Source organism: Hyalella azteca, unplaced genomic scaffold (genome assembly GCF_000764305.2).
Source record: "Hyalella azteca isolate HAZT.00-mixed unplaced genomic scaffold, Hazt_2.0.2 contig17640, whole genome shotgun sequence".
Lineage (NCBI taxonomy): Eukaryota > Metazoa > Arthropoda > Malacostraca > Amphipoda > Hyalellidae > Hyalella > Hyalella azteca.
This window is the reverse complement of record NW_025947416.1, coordinates 109,970-131,877: the sequence shown is the minus strand read 5'-3', so window position 1 is coordinate 131,877 and position 21,908 is coordinate 109,970. Positions and strand designations below refer to the sequence as shown.

Below are 21,908 nucleotides of genomic sequence, written 5' to 3'. Positions count from 1 at the left end.
TCAGGTCCACGTAGCCTCCCTCAGGTCTATGTAGCCTCCCTCAGGTCTATGTAGCCTCCCTCAGGTCTATGTAGCCTCCCTCAGGTCTATGTAGCCTCTCTCGGGTCTATGTAGCCTCCCTCAGAGTCTACGTAGCCTATAGTTTTATGTAGACAAATTCGCTAGTTGTTCACTAGTCCTCTCTGTCGTCCTCCATTTATGGTGGAAAAAGCTAATTGTTTTTATTATTTTAATTATTTCACATGACGAATGAGTGCTGTAAACAAGTACACATTCTCATGTGTACATATGTAAGCGTACACACATTCTCACGTGTACACATGTAAACATGTACACATTCTCATGGCTGTTGTTGCTCGCAGTGATGGATGGCAAGGGACGCTCTCTGGAGGAGCTGGAGGCGGGACTGCGGAAACTGTCTCATAGACAACCTCCTCACAACCAGCCTCCTCACAACCAGCCCTCTCACCACCAGTCTCCTCACAACCACTCACCAACCACTGGCCAGTACACGGATTTCAACGAATTTGTGAGTTTACAGGTAGAAAAATATTCGTTTGTCTCGTTATTGTTGCTGTTGTCGGGTACTTGTGCTAAGCTTGCCATGAGCTACAAGTTCGTTATATTTGTTGCCTGCATCTGTGACGTCGGACATGAGATTAAAATGGATTACATGTTGATCCTGTTACATTTTTTAATTGCTAGTACATCACCAGGCATTTGATGTTGAAGTAAGGTTGATAACTCAAACGTTTTTTCAAATAAACTTGTGATCAAGATTATTTACGGCCATTGTCTTGGACGTATGCTTATGTTGTGTTGGGTAGAACTGCTTATGTGTTGTTGCTGTGTAGTTGATGCTTGTTTGTGTCCTATTTTATGTGTAGTTGGCATTTGTGTTCTTTCTTTGTATTGTTTCGCTATAGAATTGCAGCATGCATTAAAATTAATGTGTCATATTGTCCAAATAGCGACACTCCTTCTAACCCACTGCACAAACAAAGTGCATACGAAGCGCTGTCAAGTTCTTTTGCTGAACTAAACTGGGTCAGGCTGACCCAAAAGGCAAATACTGCTTTGCTGTTTGGACAAAGTCACATTGATTTTACTGAGTGCGCGCTTCCCATCTTTATGTGGGATCTATTGAAATATTCTCGTGTGTATAGTTAAACCATTTCTGTAGCGTTGCATATGAATTATTTTTACAGATCATTTGAGGACATTAATAAGTCTATAGGAGGCATGTTTGAGCTCCATTGAAGGTCGCATTAATGGCTTTACTTGAGAAGTCAACTTCTGCCCTCATGGCAACTCTATTCTTGTTGTTGCAGGAGTGCTGTCTCACGCACCGAGCTCATTAGACGCTAGTTATAAGGGAACTAGTGTAGTTGTGATGTGGTATTCTTGTTGCTGCAGGAGTGCTGTCTCACGCACCGAGCTCATTAGACACTAGTTATAAGGGAACTAGTGTAGTTGTGATGTGGTATTCTTGTTGCTGCAGGAGTGCTGTCTCACGCACCGAGCTCACTAGACACTAGTTATAAGGGAACTAGTGTAGTTGTGATGTGGTATTCTTGTCTAACAAAGCTTGAAATTATGCAGAGGAAAATCTAAACATCATAAAGATTATTGTGATTCATGATAATTAATGCAACATTACAAATCATTGGTCAGTTAATCAATCAGTTGATTGATTTGCATATCTTTAGCATTGTTCAGATCTCACAGGCACAGTGCCGTCCTAACTTTGTTGATGCTCCTAACGCTATTTTAACGCTTTTAACACACTTAACGCAAACTTTACACTTGTGCTCCATATCAACGCTCACACAGATATTTCACAGGTACTGTATAGCAAGGCATTTTCTTCTCCGTACCTTGTTTGCATGCATGTTTTCCTGAAAGCTTCATTTTGTGCTGTAACCCTGCCGAGCCTGCCAGCATGTATAGTAACAACCCTGGGTGTTGGTATGTGCTAACCGTGTTACCTTCTTGTTATTGTTAGTATATCTTGTGATGCTTCAAATGTCATCCCTCCAATGCTTATTTGTTTTGAGCATGAACAATAAGGCCTCAAAGTTCCCTAAATGCGTAAATTTATCGAAGTAAATCACTCAAGTAAAGCTCGGGCAATTCAATCTATTATAACACAATTTTATGCGTTTGTCATACCTGGTTTTTAGAAAGTCTTGATCTTACAACAGAAGTAGCATATTTGCAAATCTTTAATGCTTTTTTAATTATATTTCCATTCTATAACACCCTCCATCACACACAAATTCCGTTTAACTTTTTGCAGCAATTTATAAATGTATGTAAACCGAGGCATTTACATAAGACGGTTTGTGAAGACAATTTCTAGCTAGACATTGTAATTGTCCTCTCTTACGTTAGGTATAATGAGCATCTCTTAAGCCACATAACCTTTAGTTTACCATTGACCAATTATTGCACTTAAGTGTGAAGGGCATCAGTGTAGCCCTATACGTGATTATTTATATGTACTAATATCAATAGTCTGCTTAACCCTCAACCGCCGTATGTCACTCTCCGGAAACATGACTTTCTGCTTGAATTATATGTAAACTATTGACATAATTGAGTGTAGCAACCTAAAGACGTTTGTACGCAACAGAGAACATTTTAAAGTTGTACGTGGCGGCAACCATCAGTGCAAGTCATTTTACGCTCACCAGAACGTATCCTTTTTGTGAAGTAGGCTTATGACAATATTGTTTCGATTACTCATGTCATGTCAGGCGGTATAGGGCTAAATTGCTGAAATTGCGAATTCACCAAGAATTTAAAAGCAGAGGAAACTCCAAGTTGATTTAGAATTTCATCATTCAACGTCGGTGAAGATATATGATCAATTAACATGGCGTATCCTATTGATAGATATTTTTATTGTGACAGGCGCTAAGAGCCAGCCGCCCAGTTCTTATATGTATATGAATGAGCCTCCATAGCTTAACTTATTAACGCTTGATTGAGACTTGTAGTGCATAACATTTGCTTACATATTTCTAATTGACGTTCACCTGAGAGACTTGATACATAACTTCAACCCTTTGATTGCATACTTTGACTATAAGCTCAATTGAGAGACTTGTGATGAATAGCTTTGACTCACTGCTTAAGTATTTAGAAAGCGCGTCTAAAAGATGATCACTCCGCGAGAAACAAGGGAGCTCTTAAACTTATTGCTTACTGTGGCACTCCAGAACACAACACACCAGAAGTCCAGAACACAACACTCCACACCACAACACGCCACACCACACCACACCACAACATGCCACACCACAACACACCACACCACAACACGCCACACCACACCACAACATGCCACACCCCACCACAACACTCTAACAAAGCTTGAAATTATGCAGAGGAAAATCTAAACATCATAAAGATTATTGTGATTCATGATAATTAATGCAACATTACAAATCATTGGTCAGTTAATCAATCAGTTGATTGATTTGCATATCTTTAGCATTGTTCAGATCTCACAGGCACAGTGCCGTCCTAACTTTGTTGATGCTCCTAACGCTATTTTAACGCTTTTAACACACTTAACGCGAACTTTACACTTGCGCTCAGTATCAACGCTCACACAGAGATTGCACAGGTACTGTATAGTAAGACATTTTCTTCTCTGTACCTTGTTTGCATGCATGTTTTCCTGAAAGCTTCATTTTGTGCTGTAACCCTGCCGAGCCTGCCAGCATGTATAGTAACAACCTGGGTGTTGGTATGTGCTAACCATGTTACCTTCTTGTTATTGTGAATATATCTTGTGATGCTTCAAATGTCATCCCTCCAATGCTTATTTGTTTTGAGCATGAACAATAAGGCCTCAAAGTTCCCTAAATGCGTAAATTTATCCAAGTAAAACGCTCAAGTAAGGCTCGGGCAATCAACCTAATAAAACACAATTTTATGCGTTTGTCTTACCTGGTTATTAGAAAGTCTTGATCTTACAACATAAGTAACATATTTGCAAATCTTTAATGCTTGTTAATTACATTTCTGTTTTCTGTTATATAACTACCGGATCCATCACATACAAATTCCGTTTACCTTTTTGCAGCAATTTATAAATGTATGTAAACAGAGGCATTTACATTTGACGGTTTGTGAAGACAATAATTTCTAGTTAGACACATCGTGATTGTCCTCTCTTACGTTAGGTATAATGAGCGTCTCTTAAGCCGTAACCTTTAGCTTACCATTGACCAATTATTGCACTCGAGTGTAAAGGGCAACAGTGTAGCCCTATAAGTGATTAGTTATATGTACTAATATCATTAGTCAGCTTAACCTTCTACCGCCGTATGTCACTCTCCGGGAACATAACTTTCAAATTGAATTATTCGTTAACTTTTGAGTGTAGCAACCTGAGAATGTTTGTACACAACAGAGAACATTGCAAGTCATTTTGCGCTCGCTAGAACATATCAATTTTAGGAAGAAGGCGCGTGACAATATTACTCCGGTTACATAGGTCAGGCGGTAGAGGGTTCAATTGCTTCAGTCGCAAATTCATCAAGAAATTTAAAAGCAGAGGAAACTACAAGTTAATTTAGCATTTTTTCATTCAACGTCGGTGGAGATACATGATCAATTAACATGGCGTATCCTTTAGATAGATATTTTTATTGTGACAGGCGCTGAGAGCCAGCCGCCCAGTTCTTGTACATGGATGAGCGTCCATAGCTTAACTTATTGACGCTTGATTGAGACTTGTAATGCATAACATTCGCTTACATATTTCTAATTGACGTTCACCTGTGACTTGATACATAACTTCAACCCTTTGATTACGTACGTACTTTTACTATAAGCTCAATTGAGAGACTTGTGATGCATAGCTTTGACTTACTGCTTAAGTATTTAGGAGACGCGTCTAAAAGATGATCACTCCGCAATAAACAAGGGAGCTCTTAACTTACTGCTTACTGTGGCTGTTGCACTTACTGTACAGTATGACAATACAGAACACAACACACCACAACACAACACACCAGAACACAACACAACACACCATAACACAACACTCCAGAGCACAATACGCCAGAAGACAACAACGCAACACACCACACCACAACACAACACACCAGCTCATAACACATGTTGGTGCTGGGCAGTTCCTGCGGGACGGTAGCCAGGAGACGTCCAAGGCTCCAGCAGCTCGCCAGCCTTCCCTGCCCAACGCCCTGACGGAACGCGACCTCCTGTCCAGTGAGTGCTGCCTCTACAGCCATCTTTTGTTGTCATAACCTTCATTACTAAGCGTTATTTCAACTCACCAGCCATGTCCTGTTGAACGATCAATGATATCAACTCGTAATGAATATTGTCCCATTTATCTCGTAAGTGCAGTGACGAACTGCACCCCTTCATTGCAGTGCAGTGACTCTCATTCCTCCGTTGCAGTGCAGTGACTCTCATTCCTCCGTTGCAGTGCAGTGACTCTTACTCCTCTGTTGCAGTGCTCGTCAACAACAGCGGTGATGGGGCCTCAGCCTCCAGCAGTTATGGGCCCCCCGGGGCCCCGGCCACGCTACAGGTGCCTGGGCCGCATTACCCTCAGCACAGTCATGAGGTGATGCTCTGGAAACTCCTGCAGCAGCAACAGAAGCAACAGCAGCAACAAAAACTGCAACAACAACAGCTTCAGCAGCAACAGCAACTCAAGCAACGGCAGCTCCTGCAACAGGTGCGATCTTCTTAAATAAAGAGTTTGCTTAGCTGAGCTTACTATAACCTACACGTCCTATAGGAGTATAGGTTATATGGATGACCATGCACGAGCACTTTCTACACTAACCTCCCTCTATATAACCTATCAAAAAGTATAACCTAACGTCCTANGATGACCATGCACGAGGACGTCCTACACTAACCTCCCTCTATATAACCTATCAAAAAGTATAACCTAAACGTCCTATAGGTTATATAGATAAGTAGACCGAATCAAGCTGCCATTATTCCTGCAGGCTCTGCAGCTGCAGCAGCAACAGCAGACCGTGGACCCCATCAAGCAGCTGGTGGGGGGACGACTGGGCACCAGAAGCCCCCACCCCAGCATGGGGGGCGGCCCCGCAAGCTCTGCACCGCCGCCCTCTGCTCAAGGCGTCCCTCCTGCTGGCGGGCTGCGTCCTGAAGTCCTCAGCATCCTGCAGCGTGAGTGCTATCTTTTGTTAGCCATTCAACGGTCCATATAATTGGGCTATAACGGGCCATATTATTGGGCTTTAACGGGCCATATAATTGGGCTATAACGGGCCATATTATTGGGCTTTAACGGGCCATATAATTGGGCTATAACGGGCCATATAATTGATCCATAACGGTTCATATAATTGCGCCGTAACGGGCCAATTAATTGGGCTGTAACCAGCCATAAAATTCGGCCGTAACGGGCCATATAATTGGGCCGTAACGATCCGTATAGTTGGCCCATAACGGTCCATATAATTGGGCCTTAACAGTCCATACATATAATATACGGTCTGAATATTTGGTCCATAACGGTCCACATAATTACTTCGAATTCTGCTGTTTATTGATGAAGAAATTTTTTTATTAAAGGTTTAACAAATATGCAGCTATTTGGAATACCTATCTGATATTTTTGTAGTAATGTTCACTGTGATATTTACTTGAGACGTATGACGCTTGACATGATTTTTACTTAAACATTCTTCAGTTAGTAGTGCTGCCTCCATTTAGCTGTGTTAGGTGGTAGTGCTGCCTTCATTTAGTTATAGTCTCTTAGTCCCAGACGAAAGCAAAATTTTCTTCAATATCTTACGTAGTACAATAAAGCCGGTACCCACGATACCTACTCGCCTCGTGTCCTGATCTCATATGCAAGATTCTAGAGAGGAACATCAATGTTGTTCTTGTTCTATACGAAAATATTATGTTCTAGAGAGGAACATCAATGTTGTTCTTAATCTGTACGAAAATATCATTGGTGCATTAATGACCGCTCCCGCCTTACTTAATCTCAGCATTGTTGTTTCTTTTGTTCAAGACGCTTTGCTTGATATTGTTCTTATTCGGTAGGACAATTTCCTGACGCTCCTTTCCTGACGCTCCTTTCCTGACGCTCCTTTCCTGACGCTCCTTTCCTGACGCTCCTTTCCTGACGCTCCTTTCCTGACGCTCCTTTACGTCCTATAGGTTATATAGATAAGAAGACCGAGTAAAACTGTCGTTATTCCTGCAGGCTCTGCAGCTGCAGCAGCAACAGCAGACCGTGGACCCCATCAAGCAGCTGGTAGGGGGACGACTTGGCACCAGAAGCCCCCACCCCAGCATGGGGGGCGGCTCCGCGACCTCTGCACCGCCGCCCTCAGCACAAGGCGTCCCTCCTGCTGGTGGGCTGCGTCCTGAAGTCCTCAGCATCCTGCAGCGTGAGTGCTGATTGTTATGAGCCATTTAATGGTCCATATAATTGGTCCATAACGGTCCATGTAATTGACGTTCATGCCCCTGACGTTCCTGCCCCTGACGTTCCTAACGCCCGTTCATGACACAGGCGTGATGAGCGGCCAGACGTCGGACGCTCAGCTCGTGTCGCAGCTGCAGAACGGAGCCTTGAACGCAGCACAGCGCGAGCACGTCTTGATGGCCCTGCAGGTGCTGGCACAGCCCAGCGTTATGGCCCACCGGCCCCAGCTGTCCCCTTCTCCTACTGCCAAGGTGAGGCCTGCATTCATTTTTATACGCTCTATGACGCCCTAAATGAATTTGGGGCTTGGAGACGTAGTGTTGCTGGTGCGAAATTGCTAATGGTGTTGCTGGTGCTAATGGTGTTAATGCCTAATGGTGTTGCTGGTGCTAATGTGCTAATGCCTAATGGTGTTACTGGTGTTATGCCTAATGGTGTTGCTGGTTTACAGGGCGGACTGTGCGTGGGTAGCGGCCCCGTGTCCCCCCGCGTGCTCTCCCCCAACCCTGGGGACAACACCTTGCTCGCCCCACACCCTGCCATGGCCCAGACACGCCTCTCTCCCCTCAGTGAGTTGCCTGCTCTCGCTCACAACAACAATTTATGAGCCTATCAACACACAGTTTCAACCTATGTAGTATATATTAGTATTGCTAAATAGAACTATTTGATGATATGCGTACTATTATCCTACATAAAATACCACTCAGTGTAATACTTCAAGAAATGACCTCGTGTTTTGAAAACGCATTCAGTTCTCGAAGGCTCGGCTTACGTTGTTTATTTTCCCTACGTTGTAAGATCAAATTTAAGTGCAGCCCCGCTAGAATTTAGATTTGGCTAGTAAGGGTATTATTAGATTTGGCTAGTAAGGGTATTATTAGATTTGGCTAGTAAGGGTATGATAACATTTGATTAGCAATGGTATTATTAGATTTAATTAGCAGTGGTATTATTAGATTTGATTAGTAGGGCAGGGCATTATTAGATTTGGCTTTCAAGAGTATGACGTGACTTGAGAAGTGAAATCATATATCCTGAAGTGACCCAAGTCTGGTCTCATAAAACCGCAACTATTCGTTGTTTTGTAGCACTTCGCAGAAGTTTTTTTTCTAAAGATGACCTGAAAAGTGTTACCATGGTTATTGGATAAAATTGTACTCATGTAAAGGTTCTATAAAGTTCATGCCTTTATACTTATTTCAGCAAGTTCTTTATTTCGTTTACATTGGTTCATTACGATTTTCTAGTAATGCAAGTTCATTCAAATTACTTGGTCTTTACCATCTCCATTTTTTTTTAGAAACACCGTAAGCGAGATTCTGAACGAGGTCGCTCCCCCAACCCCTCCATGCCGGTCACCACCACTGCACTCACCTCAGCCCCTAAGGTAACAAACCTTAATTACCCTAAGTGAACTATAGTGCTACGTGTATATTACCTGCTGTCAATGCTTTCCAATTTTCAAAACTTGGTAACAAGTCCCCGGCAGCAGGAAAAAGTGAGGAGGTACAACGAGATTCGAACTTCTGATTGAACAAATTTCTGATGAGTAGAAATAATCCTGTTGATATTTTCTTGGGAATCTTTCTTGGAATTTTGATAATTTTGCATCTCCTTATCAAGCCGAGAACTGATTGTCATTATGGTAACGAAATACGAGTCCAACATTCAGTTTTTTACAGAGTAGCTTGAATCTAAGCAAGTGTATCGACTCCAACAAGCCATTAATTAAATTTTTAAACACGATTAAGTTAATTAAGTTGCTGTAAGCAAGTGTCAAAACGCCATGTTTGTAATAACGTCACGTCACTTGAGTCACTGTAATAACGTCGCGTCACTTAAGTCACTGTAATAACGCCACGTCACTTGAGTCACTGTAATAACGCCACGTCACTTAAGTCACTGTAATAACGTCACGTCACTTAAGTTACTGTAATAACGCCACGTCACTTAAGTTACTGTAATAACGTCACGTCACTTGAGTCACTCTAATAACGCCACGTTTATAAAGTCACTAATAACGTCGCGTTACTTAAGTCACTGTAATAATGCCACGTTTATAAAGTCACTAATAACGTCACGTCACTTAAGTCACTATAATAACGACACATTTCTCACGCAGGAAAGCTCGCCCAACAAGAGCGTGACGACCAAGTCTCAGTCGCCGCTGGCGTTCACACCCACGTCCGTCATGCGCAAGATGACGGCCGAGAGCGCGCGTGATAAGACCGCTGCTGATAAAACCAACGAAGCGTGAGTCACGCTAACCTTAATATGTATTAATGCACCTTTAGCCTTATTTATGTGCACGTTCTGAACATGTAAGGCTGGGTCAGTAGTAGGTCAGTAGTGGCTAGTACCACTTCAAATGAACTGCTATTAATTATCGTGCTACTGGACTTGTATACAAGGTACCTCCATGCTTCTAAATATCTTGCTACTGGACTAACATACAAGGTTACAGGCCAGAAGTAGCCTATATACGAGGCTAATAGCACGGTAAGTAGTGATGGTATTTTAAAGTTGTATTGGCCGCCACTTCTTGCCGTTTGCAAGCTCCTTTATTCCTGTACTCATTTCATTCCATGAATTAGATCATTAACTGCTACCGGGTTTGCTGGTCTCAAAATATACTTTGGATCTTGTATCAAATCCAGGCGGTGTAAGTAATTAATACAGTGTAAGTATTTAATATAAAATGTAATTTATTTAGTATGGCAGTGTAAGTATTTAATAAACTTACTGCAGAAGTGAAAGAAAGATAAATTGAAAGTATTTGTATGTTTTTAGGTCTACAACTGCGGCGCCCACGGCTCTGGGTGAACAGCAGCCATGCAACGCTGCGTCTTCCATCGCCACGACCTCGAGCGGCTACATCGCATCTCACCCTCACCCATCCTCCATCTCGCACCATCCCGGTAAAACCTTCATTCACTTCTCCATTCATTTTTTTTTATTTACTTTTTGAATATTCATATCGTGGTTTGTTTGAAACTTTGCATGTATGACACACACATACAAGCCACCCAGAACATTGAGCATGGATTTCTATACAAATGAACGAAGAAAAATTTGTCATTCTTTTCATATGATGTGTCATATGTATGATGTGTAGTTGTTCACAATGTCATATGTATGATGTGCAGTTGTTCACAATTCTTAGTTTTAGTAACTTACTTCCTTACGATTCGAAAAATTCATAGCTAATTCAATCGTCTGTGTTGTTTGCTATGCTGCTAATCTTAAGCTATTATTGAATGCTAATTGAATGTGTTAATAAAATATCATCATCATAATCGTTAACTGTACTGCAGGGAACCAATTACTTGGACCCAAGAGCCAGCAACTTGTGATGAACGCTGGTGGTAACCCCAACATGGCGGGGATGATGCGCAACCCTCCTCCTGGTCACCCCCACCTCAACACTGGAGGCTTCCTTCAACCCCACCATCGACCCCCACCCAACACCATGCCTAACCTCAACCTCCGCCACCACCATCCTGCAATGGGTTAGTACTATCACTTCTTGCTGCTTCTAAACATTCTCCTATTTAAGTTCAAAGTTTTATTTGTTATTCTTTGCTCAAATACTTGAGGCAAAAAGGACGTACATTGATTCAACTTGAAAACTAAACTTTACATAAAATTTTGAATTTTCTGACTAAGAGCCTCCCACCGACTTACACCACAGTGCGCTTGCCACGATTATACTAATATTGCTACGAGCTCGTAGAATATAACTTGATGTGGTATTCTTGTTGCTGCAGGAGTGCTGTCTCACGCACCGAGCTACAACCAGCACCTGCTGAGAGGACAGCCTCAGCACGCCATGCATCGCTCAGCAATGAACTCTTCCCTTCACCCGCTCTACAACAACAACAACTCTAACAACAACAATAATAACAACATTCCGTGCACTACTCAACAACAAATGATGTTCAAAACTCCTGGTAAGTAACCTAATCTGTGTATATGTTTCTTAGTTTGCTTGAGGCCCTATATCAGTGGACAATTCATGTTTGAAATAATTCTGTGTTCGAAATAAGCGTGTGGGTTCATTCAAGGAAAGCTTTTTTTATCATCCAGAAAGAATATTCTTCTAATAACTGACAATTAACTTTTGTAGATAATAGTTTCAGTGAGATAATGTCAGGGTGCCAAAACTCTTCATGAACTATGGGCTATCAAACTGTTAGTGTTTCTTTTGATGTCTCATTTGTTACGTTTGAGCAGATATCAATGAGAACTCGTTCATATTTACCACTGAACTCAACTTATTAATGACATTTGCCTGAAATTCGCCCCCTTAGCTTCTCATAGGGAAGATTATTTTACAAGACATGCCCCCACGCTAACATTACAATTAGCGAAGCTCATCACATGGACAACAATTTTTTGAAATTCGCCCCCTTATCTTATCATATTAAAAAAACTTCCATGAAATCGTTCCCCCAAACTCATGGTACTCTCTGCAATAACTGCAGACGACCAGGCCTGTAATTTTGCGTGTCGCTTGCAGGCTGCCGCCAGAGCCCCGTGCCCCCCGGTGGTCTGAACCTAGCGCAGCTGTTGGGGGGCGACGTGCTGGCCCAGGCGCAGGCAGGGGCCTTGCCCCAGCTGCCTGGGGGCAAGGCACTCAGGGTCGAGGAGATCGAGAAGCAGCATCACCCAGCACACTAAGTTAATGGCATCACCAGTCACACTGAACTTAACGTGTGACATCAACAGTCACGCTAGAAACAACGTGTGGTCTGCAACACACCGGCATTTGAATGTGAAGTTAATTTCGACGTGAGGATTTGGTCGTATAACTACAATTTATGTCGTCGTGTCTGCCTCGCCAAGTCCTGCCACCTATCAATATCAGGAACAACTGATCACAGTCGCCACGTCTTTTATACTAAATACACGAATCTGAAATGAGACAAATTTCGTTTTGCAACTCTTGGGTACTCGCGGCTCAGTACTCAGTACACTCAATTAACTACAGTACACTCGCCTTGAACCTATGAAAAATAATGACCAGTGTTTGGAGTCGTATGAAAATTTTTTTCCATATCACAGACGGCTTGTATACTTACAAATCTTACACATTTTATATCTGATAAGCCAATTCTAATGTTGAGTCAGGTTGATAACAAAGCAGTGAGCCCCCGACGAAGTATCTTCTGGTTTGGGTCTACAGCTTCCTCAATCCGAGGCGCTAGGATCTGGAACGCTTGGAAACTAAGGACGTGATTAACACGTGTATGGGTTGTCATGTAGTGGGCATCTCTAGAGGGCCCATTTTTGTTGCAATAGAGAACCATGACTGTAGGCTACGATGTGAAAATTAATCAGTTCGATAGGTGCATTGGTAGTATGTTCGCTTATACGTGGATTATGAAAACGCTTCTGCAATGCTTATTACTTGGAATGAACGAACAAAACTGACAACTTGTTTGCCGTAAGTCAACGGAAGAATAATAATGTAATGTTAAGGCCGTAATGTTTACTGCTCTACCTGCACGCTGGTGCTGGATGATTGCGTCTAATGGGCAATCACTGAGTTTCCCTCCTTGCTTGCTGTGCTCGTGTCGATGTATCCTAGTCCTTTCTTATTAATTTGTCTCGTGGCGATGGAGGTGCGCTAGCAAATATATACGTGCGTTCTAGTGAGTGCAGTTTCATCACTCTTGCATTCCTTAACAGATATTATTTGATTAGAATTTGTCGGTTGAAGTTTTAATGGCAGCTATCCAGTTTAAGTCATCTATCAATAACGAGTTTTCAGTGATAACGATGCACCAGCATTGCAGCTGGTGTTATTACTGTCCCTGTTCTTCCCTAACCGAACTATTTCATTGGTGTTTTTTGATAATGCATTTCTTGTGTTGAGGAAGCCATATGAATGAAAAGTTGTGCAATGCGAGTCTAATGTGTATTTTCCTTGATTCCAAATCACGAGTTCCTAACCCAGCCAAGATGCAGAATTTCTACCCAAAACTGAATTGATACTCTGGCGTGCCATGAAATTTACGCTTTTTTCATCTCAGTGACGCCTGAATTCTTAATTTGGCATATAATAAACAGAAGCTATGTTTTCAGTTCAGTGTAGTCCCGCTCTGGACGCACTCCTGAGCTTATTTTAATTCGTTAATTTCTTAAAGAAATTTGCACGCGCGTCCCGTCGCTGCTGAGCTTCTTTGTGTGTTGTTCTCTTCGTGCTACGGCTGCTGTTCTGTTCGAGTTTTTGAATTTTTGAACTCTTGATGTAAATAATTATTAAATATACCTTTATAAATAAATATATCTATATATATTTGCTTATATAAATCAAGTGATTTTGTCTCTCATTAGTTTCTTGTTGGCATATTGTGTGCTGTGTAGCGCATGTGTACAAAGTGGCCTCGGTCGTCTATTTACTTTAAGCTTCGTCACTCATTAATTCTTATGTATTGTATGCTTGGTTGTCGTGCGTAGTGTTCCGTAGATTCCAGTGATGTTAGAAATTAAGTGAGAAGAAAAGGAACCACGGCAACCTTAAGCATGTAGACTTTATGGCGGGCAGTGTTCGCCTCTGTGGGCTTCCTGTCAATGGATGGGTTAACGATCCTTGTTTCTTTTTTTTGTTATATTAGTTCTTACTCCACTAATGTATAGAGTGAACATTTCTTTTTTATAGGGTGAACATTTCTTTTTTATAGGGTGAACATTTCTTTTTTATAGGTTGAACATTTCGTATTTTATAGGGTGAACATTTCATACTTCACTTTACGGTGTGAACAGTTCTTACTTTACTTTATGGTGTGAAAATTTTCATTCAATTTTGGGCATCATTCGATCAGCCGCTTTGACATACTATATATTTTTGAAGTTTTGCTAGATTAAATTTACGGATTTTTCACGGAACACAGTTCTGTTAAGAATAATGCCCAAGTTTATATTCTGCAATTGACGTATGCAATTGATGACACTAGATCTTGGCATGTAACAGCTACCTGAGTCTTTCCTTCGGTTGATTGAAAATCGTTACCACCTATGAAGCAAAAAGGTATTTAATAAAATTCGCCCTTATTTACTTTTTCTTATCTGAATAACATATGCGAGGTTGTAAGTCATTTACTGCTAAAGTTTTATTCTTCTTCTTATTTGTCTGTGAGATTTCCCTGCCTCTGATTGGGCATCACTCTCCAGTCGGAGACGCATGGAAGTAGCAGTATAGCCTGAGTTCATAGGCTCAATTTCTTTCATAATCTTTATGTAATTTGAATAACTGTAGTACGGTGTATTATAAGGACCAAAATAGAGTGGAGAAAGTCTGAGAACTTTTAGTTTTAGTTATTTGCAAACCGTACGAATAAATGAGCACTTTTAATGGGAATTAATCTAATTTATTATCTTCATCTCAATATTGACTTGTAAAAAAATTTCATTCGATACTTGAGTTCGTCGTTTGAAGCCCTCGCATTAAGGTCATGACGTTACTGAAGGAATAAATATAATAAAGAGTTATTTCTAAGCTGTATTTACCTCGGTATACATAGTGGCTGTTTTGCCGGTGTTTCTCTCTTGATAAGCTAATTCCTTGATGAATATGTCACGTACACACTCGCTTGTGACAGAACCCTGCAATAAGTCAGTGTAAGATAGCCTTGTTTGCTGCTACTTCTTTGCTTTGTCAGTACCTACGGGAGTATTGTGGCTTCCTTATCTCCTCATGGTGTGTATCTCGGGGCCATCGATGTATCTGAGGCAAACTTTCGCGTCCTTCTGGACAACATCATCGAATGTTACTTTGATGCACATATATATCATCTACATTGCATGGATGTTGGTTTGCTGCATCATCTGTATTGCACGGATGTTAATTTGCAGGTATCATCGACAAGAAGGCTGTATTATAATGATTATTTTAGTAAAATAGTGTATCTCAAATTTGAGTATTGAGTTGAGATCCGGACTCTCACGTATTGTATGGTGCGCAACGGGCCGTGTTTTTTTCGGCTGACTAGGTTTACACTTATTCTTATGAGTATGGCTGTCTATTAAGAAATTCTATTTATTATATAAAACCAAATGCGTTGTGTGATGTCACAGGATGTCAATATGTACCTACCATTACGTTTAAGCATCTCTCACGACTTCGTTTAAGTAGTAACCGAATGAAGACTTATTTTTGTAAATTCTAGAGCATAAGGTTTACTGCGTGGGCGAAAACGTCTTCTGAACGCGCCATTTACTGCTCTTTACTTGGAACTCTGCTGCTGCTACTGCTGCTGCTGATAAATGTGATATGCAATTACTTTGATTTGCTTTATTATACTGGGGCTCACTGTGAGTCCCCTTTTAGGCTAACTAAAGTGAGCTTTGTAGCTCACTATCAGTTGAACCTCACTGACACTCTAAGCACTCGCTTGCGCGTGCTAATCCTGCTCGATTTTGTTAAATGTAGGTAGTTTTGTTCTAATATAGCTCTGATGATATCTAGGTAATTGGCAAATATTTGCAGAGTTTTCATTGAAATTTGGTTGTTATCAACAGTGGAATAATCTGTACCTATGAGGACGATGACTATTACGCGTCTCGACGTATGAGCGGAGATGTAGTGATGTTTTCTTGGTATATTTTATTTTTGAACTCGACTGAAATTTTTGATTGGCTGCTCCTCTGTGCGTGTTTGACGTGCTAGCTTCGTAACCATTTCCAGCAGCAGTAGCAGCAACAGGGGTAACTACTGAATTACCGTTCCTGTTGTCGCTGTCCAAGCAGTCGACGTGTTGGATGTTTCAGAATAGCTCTCTCGTGTTCCTAGGTGTGCTTCAATGAGTGATGCTCATTGGTCCTTTCTAAGACTTTATACTACAGTGAGAGTCTCGCCAGTCTTCTGACCACCATGCTGTGGTTCACTACAACCCAGGCACTCGTACATACAAGCACTGTTGTCATAAACCTTACACCAGACTTCACCCATGATCTGTTGTCATAACCCTTACACCAGACTTCACCCATGATCTGTTGTCATAACCTGTACACCAGACTTCACTCATCCCCTGTTGTCATAAACCTTGCACCTAACGGCATTCAAGTTCTGTTTCTCGCCGAGAATCAGAAACTTGAAATTCAAATGTTCACTCCAGAAGGAGATGTCGCTAGAGTGATCACAAGACGTTGTGTAGAGCAGAGCGCCTCTGGAATGTTCTAGCTCAGACATTTACAGTAACTCCAGATACTCGAGTACGCACGCCAAATCCTGAAGCCTGAAGACGAATCAGTTACCATGTCTGTTGCTCTCATTGTAGTACAAAATCTTTGCTTCATTGACGACGTAGTTTAATAAAGGAAGCTCAAATAGATAATATCACAATCTTCCTCTTCTCTTATCCCTTAGTAACAATCTTGATTTGTGTTAACTTTTATTTGTGCTGCACCTGAACTATAGGATCTGTTGTTGGCGTTCTGGTCTGAATTTCATGCTGGAAAGCTTGTTGAGTTTCCTTGCTCTGATCTGCTCAGAGCTCACTCTATTATTTATTTTCTTGGCTTGGTGTGTAGTGCAGTGTTTCTTAGAACTGTGATCTCTGTCATCGCGGCAGACCTATAACTTATTTTGCTGTCTTACCAGAAAATTACTGGTTGCTCTGCGTGGATTGTCGTCAGATTTATAGTTCCGTGTTGTCTCATTATTTTGAAGTTCATCTCAGTTTTGATGTCAACAGTGTGAGCAAGTTTCGGACATTACCACTTATTGCTGATATTTATAAGGTTCTAATGATTAAGATGCTTTAGAAATAGCGTGTCCTTTATTGGTGTGTTGTAGCCACCGTTATGTGCGTCATCTAAGTTTCTAAACTCGAAGGAAGGCGTCTCGGGTGGTGGTGTGGTGTCGATGGTTGAGGCGCAAGTGTTGTGATTCTGCTGCGCAATATTATATTTTAAACTTGAACCTAAAAGTTTAGTATATGCACTGAACACTATTGTCAGTTTCTTCAAATCCTCGCTAATGATTTAGATTCCATAACGCTACTGATTAACTAAATCTTGAATTGCTACCGATTCCAGTTAGTGTAATTCACACTACGCCCGTGTGTCATCTGCTTGCAATTTGTCGTTCGCGGGTGACCTCGTTTTGTCTTGTGCATTACTTAGACTTGCCACGTGTCGATATGTAGCAGCATTACCAACTTTGACGTGTCGAGATTTAGCAGCATTACCAACTTTGACGTGTCGAGATTTAGTAGCATTGCCAACTTTGACGTGTCGAGATTTAGCAACACTATCAACTTTGACTTGTCGAGATTTAGCAACACTACCAACTTCGACGTGTCACGTGTACAAACGTAGCTGAGGAACTCTGTTCTCTGGTCGACGCGTCTTTGAAGGTTTATTTGGTTATGGTACTTTGTCTCGTCGTTTAATTCGAGCTGTAGAATTAAATTTATTCGCCTTCTACCATAATCTCGTGTCAAAGTTAAGAAATCTTAACGAAGTCCACTAAGTGTAGTAAAGTTGTCATTCCATTCATGTGCAGTTTTGGCAGTCACATCATCTTGTCCAGCTTGTGTGCGTGCTCGTGTCTGGTAGAAGCTTGCTTTTCTCTACTCGTTCATATCAAAGTAGACGACGGACAACTCGGTGTGTATGGTTTGCTGTTTAAGAAAACAAGTATTGTTGGACCAAGATTTTCTTGCCGTATGAAAATTGTTAGCCATTGATAATTTTCGTATTTTTGGTATTTGTCCTTTGCGAATCAATATCGAAATATTTTGTATACTTTTCATTTCGAATATCTCGACATCTATTTACTTCTCTCATTCCAATGAACTAGAGTTATCCACACATCAAATTTGGCTCGGCTGTACTTGCCATTACTAGTGTACACATAGTTCGCTGATGCCAGTCTCCATTTGCTAGCATAATTTTCAGAGAATCAATCTCTGAAAATTAGCGCGCGGTGATAAATCAATCGTCACGTACCGCGCGATTCCTTGTCAAATTTAATCATTTAATTTCTGGCCAAGTTTAACCATTTCTGCGATCATCTTCTTGGTTCTCGCAGTGCGACTCCTGACAGCCATGAATTTTGGACTTGAAATGTTCTGTGCCGCGTTAATACGTCACGCGCCGTTCAAAAGTTTCGTAAGAATGAATATTGCATGTTGGTTCAAAAGCCCTGTCGAAAAAATATTTCCTTTTTCAACCTAGACACTTTCATTTGTTAATTACCTTTGCGTTGGTAATGATATAAATATAAGTACTAATCTGGTGCGTATTGGTCCAAAAAGAAATTATATTCATGGTTATATTAACGAGTGGATTTGTCCTTATCCACGTGTGTGGATAGTGATTCGTCTAAACGGTTTGTTGTTATGACTGGTCGTTTTGCGGCGTGTTTGAGTTAGGCCAATTGTACTCTGTACGGCCGTTCTCGTCTCTATGTCTGTTAGACGTCCTGTTTGTTTTGACTTCGTTTGTATTTCTAAGTCACCGCATTTTTTCCAAAATTCTTCTTTCTCTACACGCGCCTAAAAATAATTTTTAGATGTTCCTGGGAATTCAGCGCAGATTCCCATTTAGTGAAGTTCCAGTGTGTTCCTGTTCGGAGACTTCCGTCTCGTCGTAATTTGGTGGCCGAAACTTGTATTTATTCTAGAATGGTGTCTTGTAACTTACTTCTTAGGTGTTGCCATGTGCATTTTTCATTTATTAGGAAACGAATAAATTCGCTGAACTTTGATCACCTTTAATACCCTATACAAATTATGTAGTAGAGTACCGAGTAATTCTTACATCTTGGCGTCAGAGCAACAGATTTGTCGAATTTAAATTAATTTTTCTAACCGTCAGCCTCTTATTTTTTGTTTTCACTTATGAAGCAGAAGTTCACAATGGCTTTTGTTCAGAGATCTACAGCGAACATCGCGCTAGTAAAGGCTTAATAATATCAGGAACGAAATTCAGACTAAGGAATAAATCAGACGACTTGCATCGCACATTTATTACGCCATGAAAACTAGCCTTACCCTTGATGCACTTGCGAGCCATCATGTTGATGCATGGGCGAGAGAATGTAACCCCAAGTCCAATGATGGGAACTTGTTACTAGGCTTCTTGGTACGAATAGCATTAACAACGTATATAGTATCCGTTGTCCCTTGATTCACTGGCAGGAATTTTTATCTCCCTGACATTTACGTACGAATATCATTGGCGACGACTAAAGTATCTGTTGATAAAGTTAACGCTTGATTGACAGGCGGTTATTCGATTCTCCAAACACTCGAGTACGAATAGCGTTGACGGCGTTGAAGTGATATGCTCTTAAAGTCAACCTGCAGTCGTGCGCTTCTTGCGCTGTAACTAATGACCACGGCCGTAGGAAGATAGCGGTCAACACTCAACAGCATCGCTGCTCGCTCAGTAACCAGGATGATCTCAGCAAGGGAGGTGAGCTTCAACTGACTGTCCTGCTCAGCCTAGCACAGCGTGGGCGCGTGCGAGTCTTGTCGTGACAAAATATCTCTGATATTGGAATCTACCGCACATTGAATGTTTAGTAGTATAGTAGAGTCGGTGTTCAAGAATAAGCGCAGTTTTGCCTGTCGCTGATTCTTGTCATGTTCTTGGCTTGTCAATATCGCCCTTAGACCTCGTGTGTTAATAAATCTATCATCTTAAAGCTCGACGATATCTTTCTCGCTGCTAGACTGTTGGAACCATAAGATCTTATTTACTAACTTTAATAATTGAATGGAGAATGCGTTAGTATGATGCCGATGAGCAGATCGGGAAAGCTGGTACCGCTATATCAGACGTGTGATCATAATTCCCTCTTTATTAAAATAAACAGTCAGAGAGATTTTAGAATTTTGTTACCTAATCGACTTCTAAGTCAAGTTTGGCTGTCATCTTTATTTGAAAACTCCCGTTCAAATCTCCATTTCTCAATTGACAATGATTCCTCCCCACATAAAATTTGTATATTTATTTATTTGATGAAGCAATTTAGCTTCAGTACATTTTAAATTATGATAAAATTCAATTTTTCATTCGATAATTAATGGATAGTCAATGGACTGTTAACTTAGCCCAGCGTTGCTTATAACATAATAGATTTTGGATAAATTTCTGGTCCACGCAAGATTTCTATAAAATTGGCATTATGAATACGCGTTAAATAGTCAATATATATCTTTAGTGGCAAGCTTCAAACTTACAATTATTTAAAAATAAATTATGGATAGAACATTCGAAAAATAATGCGATTTCCAATCTTATACTTGGATTTAAAATATCTTGAACGGCAATCAGATGTACTGTAGATTATTTATCGATCGATTATGTGATTAGTTAATATATTTATTGAATTATTTTGCTGTCTGCAGACCTATTGACTTTTCTTGTCATTGCTTCATCTATTTTTTATGGTTTCCTGATCCGTAGAGAATGAAGAAGTTCTGATGTGTTTGTAAGATATCTCATATTTTCAAATTCGATGTGTTTCGGGCGCCTGCAGCAGGGAAAGCTCGTGCTGACCTCGCTCGGTTAACAAAATATGGTGTATGTTGAAATAATATGCGTAGTAGTATAGTATTGTTTGTATTAAAATAGCACAGTAGTATAGTATAGTGTATTTTGAAATAGTACAGTAGTATAGTATTGTGCATATGAAAATAGTACGTTAGTATAGTATTGCGTATATGAAAGTAGTACAGTAGTATAGTATTGTTTATAGCAAAATAGTACGGTAGTATAATATTAGTTTTGGACGGCAAAATTTGGCTGATTTATACGCGTGCGATAAGTGACCAGATATTTTCTCTAAATTTTCGACTCTCTGATAATTTAAATCAACGAATTCAGTAGTAGTATCGTGTATAGGAAAATAGTACAGTACGGTAGCATAGTATTGTGCATATCAAAATAGTACAGTAGTATAGTACTGTGCATATAAAAATAGTACAGTAGCATAGTATTGTGCATATAAAAATAGTACAGTAGCATAGTACTATTGCGCATATCAAAATAGTACAGTAGCATAGTATTGTGCATATCAAAATAGTACAGTAGCATAGTATTGTACATATAAAAATAGTACAGTAGCATAGTATTGTGCATATCAAATAATACAGTAGTATATTATTGAGCATATAAAAATAGTACAGTAGCATAGTATTGTACATATCAAAATAGTACAGTAGTATAGTAAGAGTATAGTATCAACGTTGTAAAATTATGCAGTCTGAAAAGGTTCATGCCATGCTGTGACACTAAGGTAGCCATTGGTTCTTAACGCTCCGACCTACGGGACGCATCCGATGCAACACGGAAACTCGCTCTTATCCTTCACGGACCTCCGAACTTCTCCGGGATTCGTGGCTCCGCTCAGTGCGCTCCTCTTCCGAGCGCGAGGTCGAACGCGCGACGCGTGTAGGAACCAACCACCACTAACTTGTGG

At 40.7% G+C, this 21,908-nt stretch overlaps 1 protein-coding gene across 1 annotated transcript; it reads left to right on the top strand.

Moving 5' to 3' along the window:
* Positions 1-5,675: 5,675 nt before the first annotated feature.
* On the top strand, positions 5,676-19,185 carry LOC108664326 (dual specificity protein kinase splA-like). Its single transcript, XM_018150897.2, has 11 exons — positions 5,676-5,725; positions 6,006-6,192; positions 7,556-7,719; positions 7,920-8,037; positions 8,224-8,264; positions 8,772-8,858; positions 9,594-9,724; positions 10,262-10,389; positions 10,786-10,980; positions 11,239-11,421; positions 11,991-19,185. Exons 2-11 carry the CDS (start codon positions 6,096-6,098, stop codon positions 12,149-12,151), a joined length of 1,305 nt encoding a protein of 434 aa, XP_018006386.2. The 5' UTR covers positions 5,676-5,725; positions 6,006-6,095; the 3' UTR covers positions 12,152-19,185.
* The last annotated feature ends 2,723 nt before the right edge of the window (positions 19,186-21,908 follow it).

Bases quoted from the DNA above. Each gene is read 5' to 3' on its own strand.
- LOC108664326 (XM_018150897.2), top strand. From the start codon at position 6,096: ATGGGGGGCGGCCCCGCAAGCTCTGCACCGCCGCCCTCTGCTCAAGGC. The intron at 8,038-8,223 runs GTGAGTTGCCTG...AAACGCATTCAG, and splicing joins GACACGCCTCTCTCCCCTCA to TTCTCGAAGGCTCGGCTTAC. The intron at 11,422-11,990 runs GTAAGTAACCTA...TGTCGCTTGCAG, and splicing joins AATGATGTTCAAAACTCCTG to GCTGCCGCCAGAGCCCCGTG.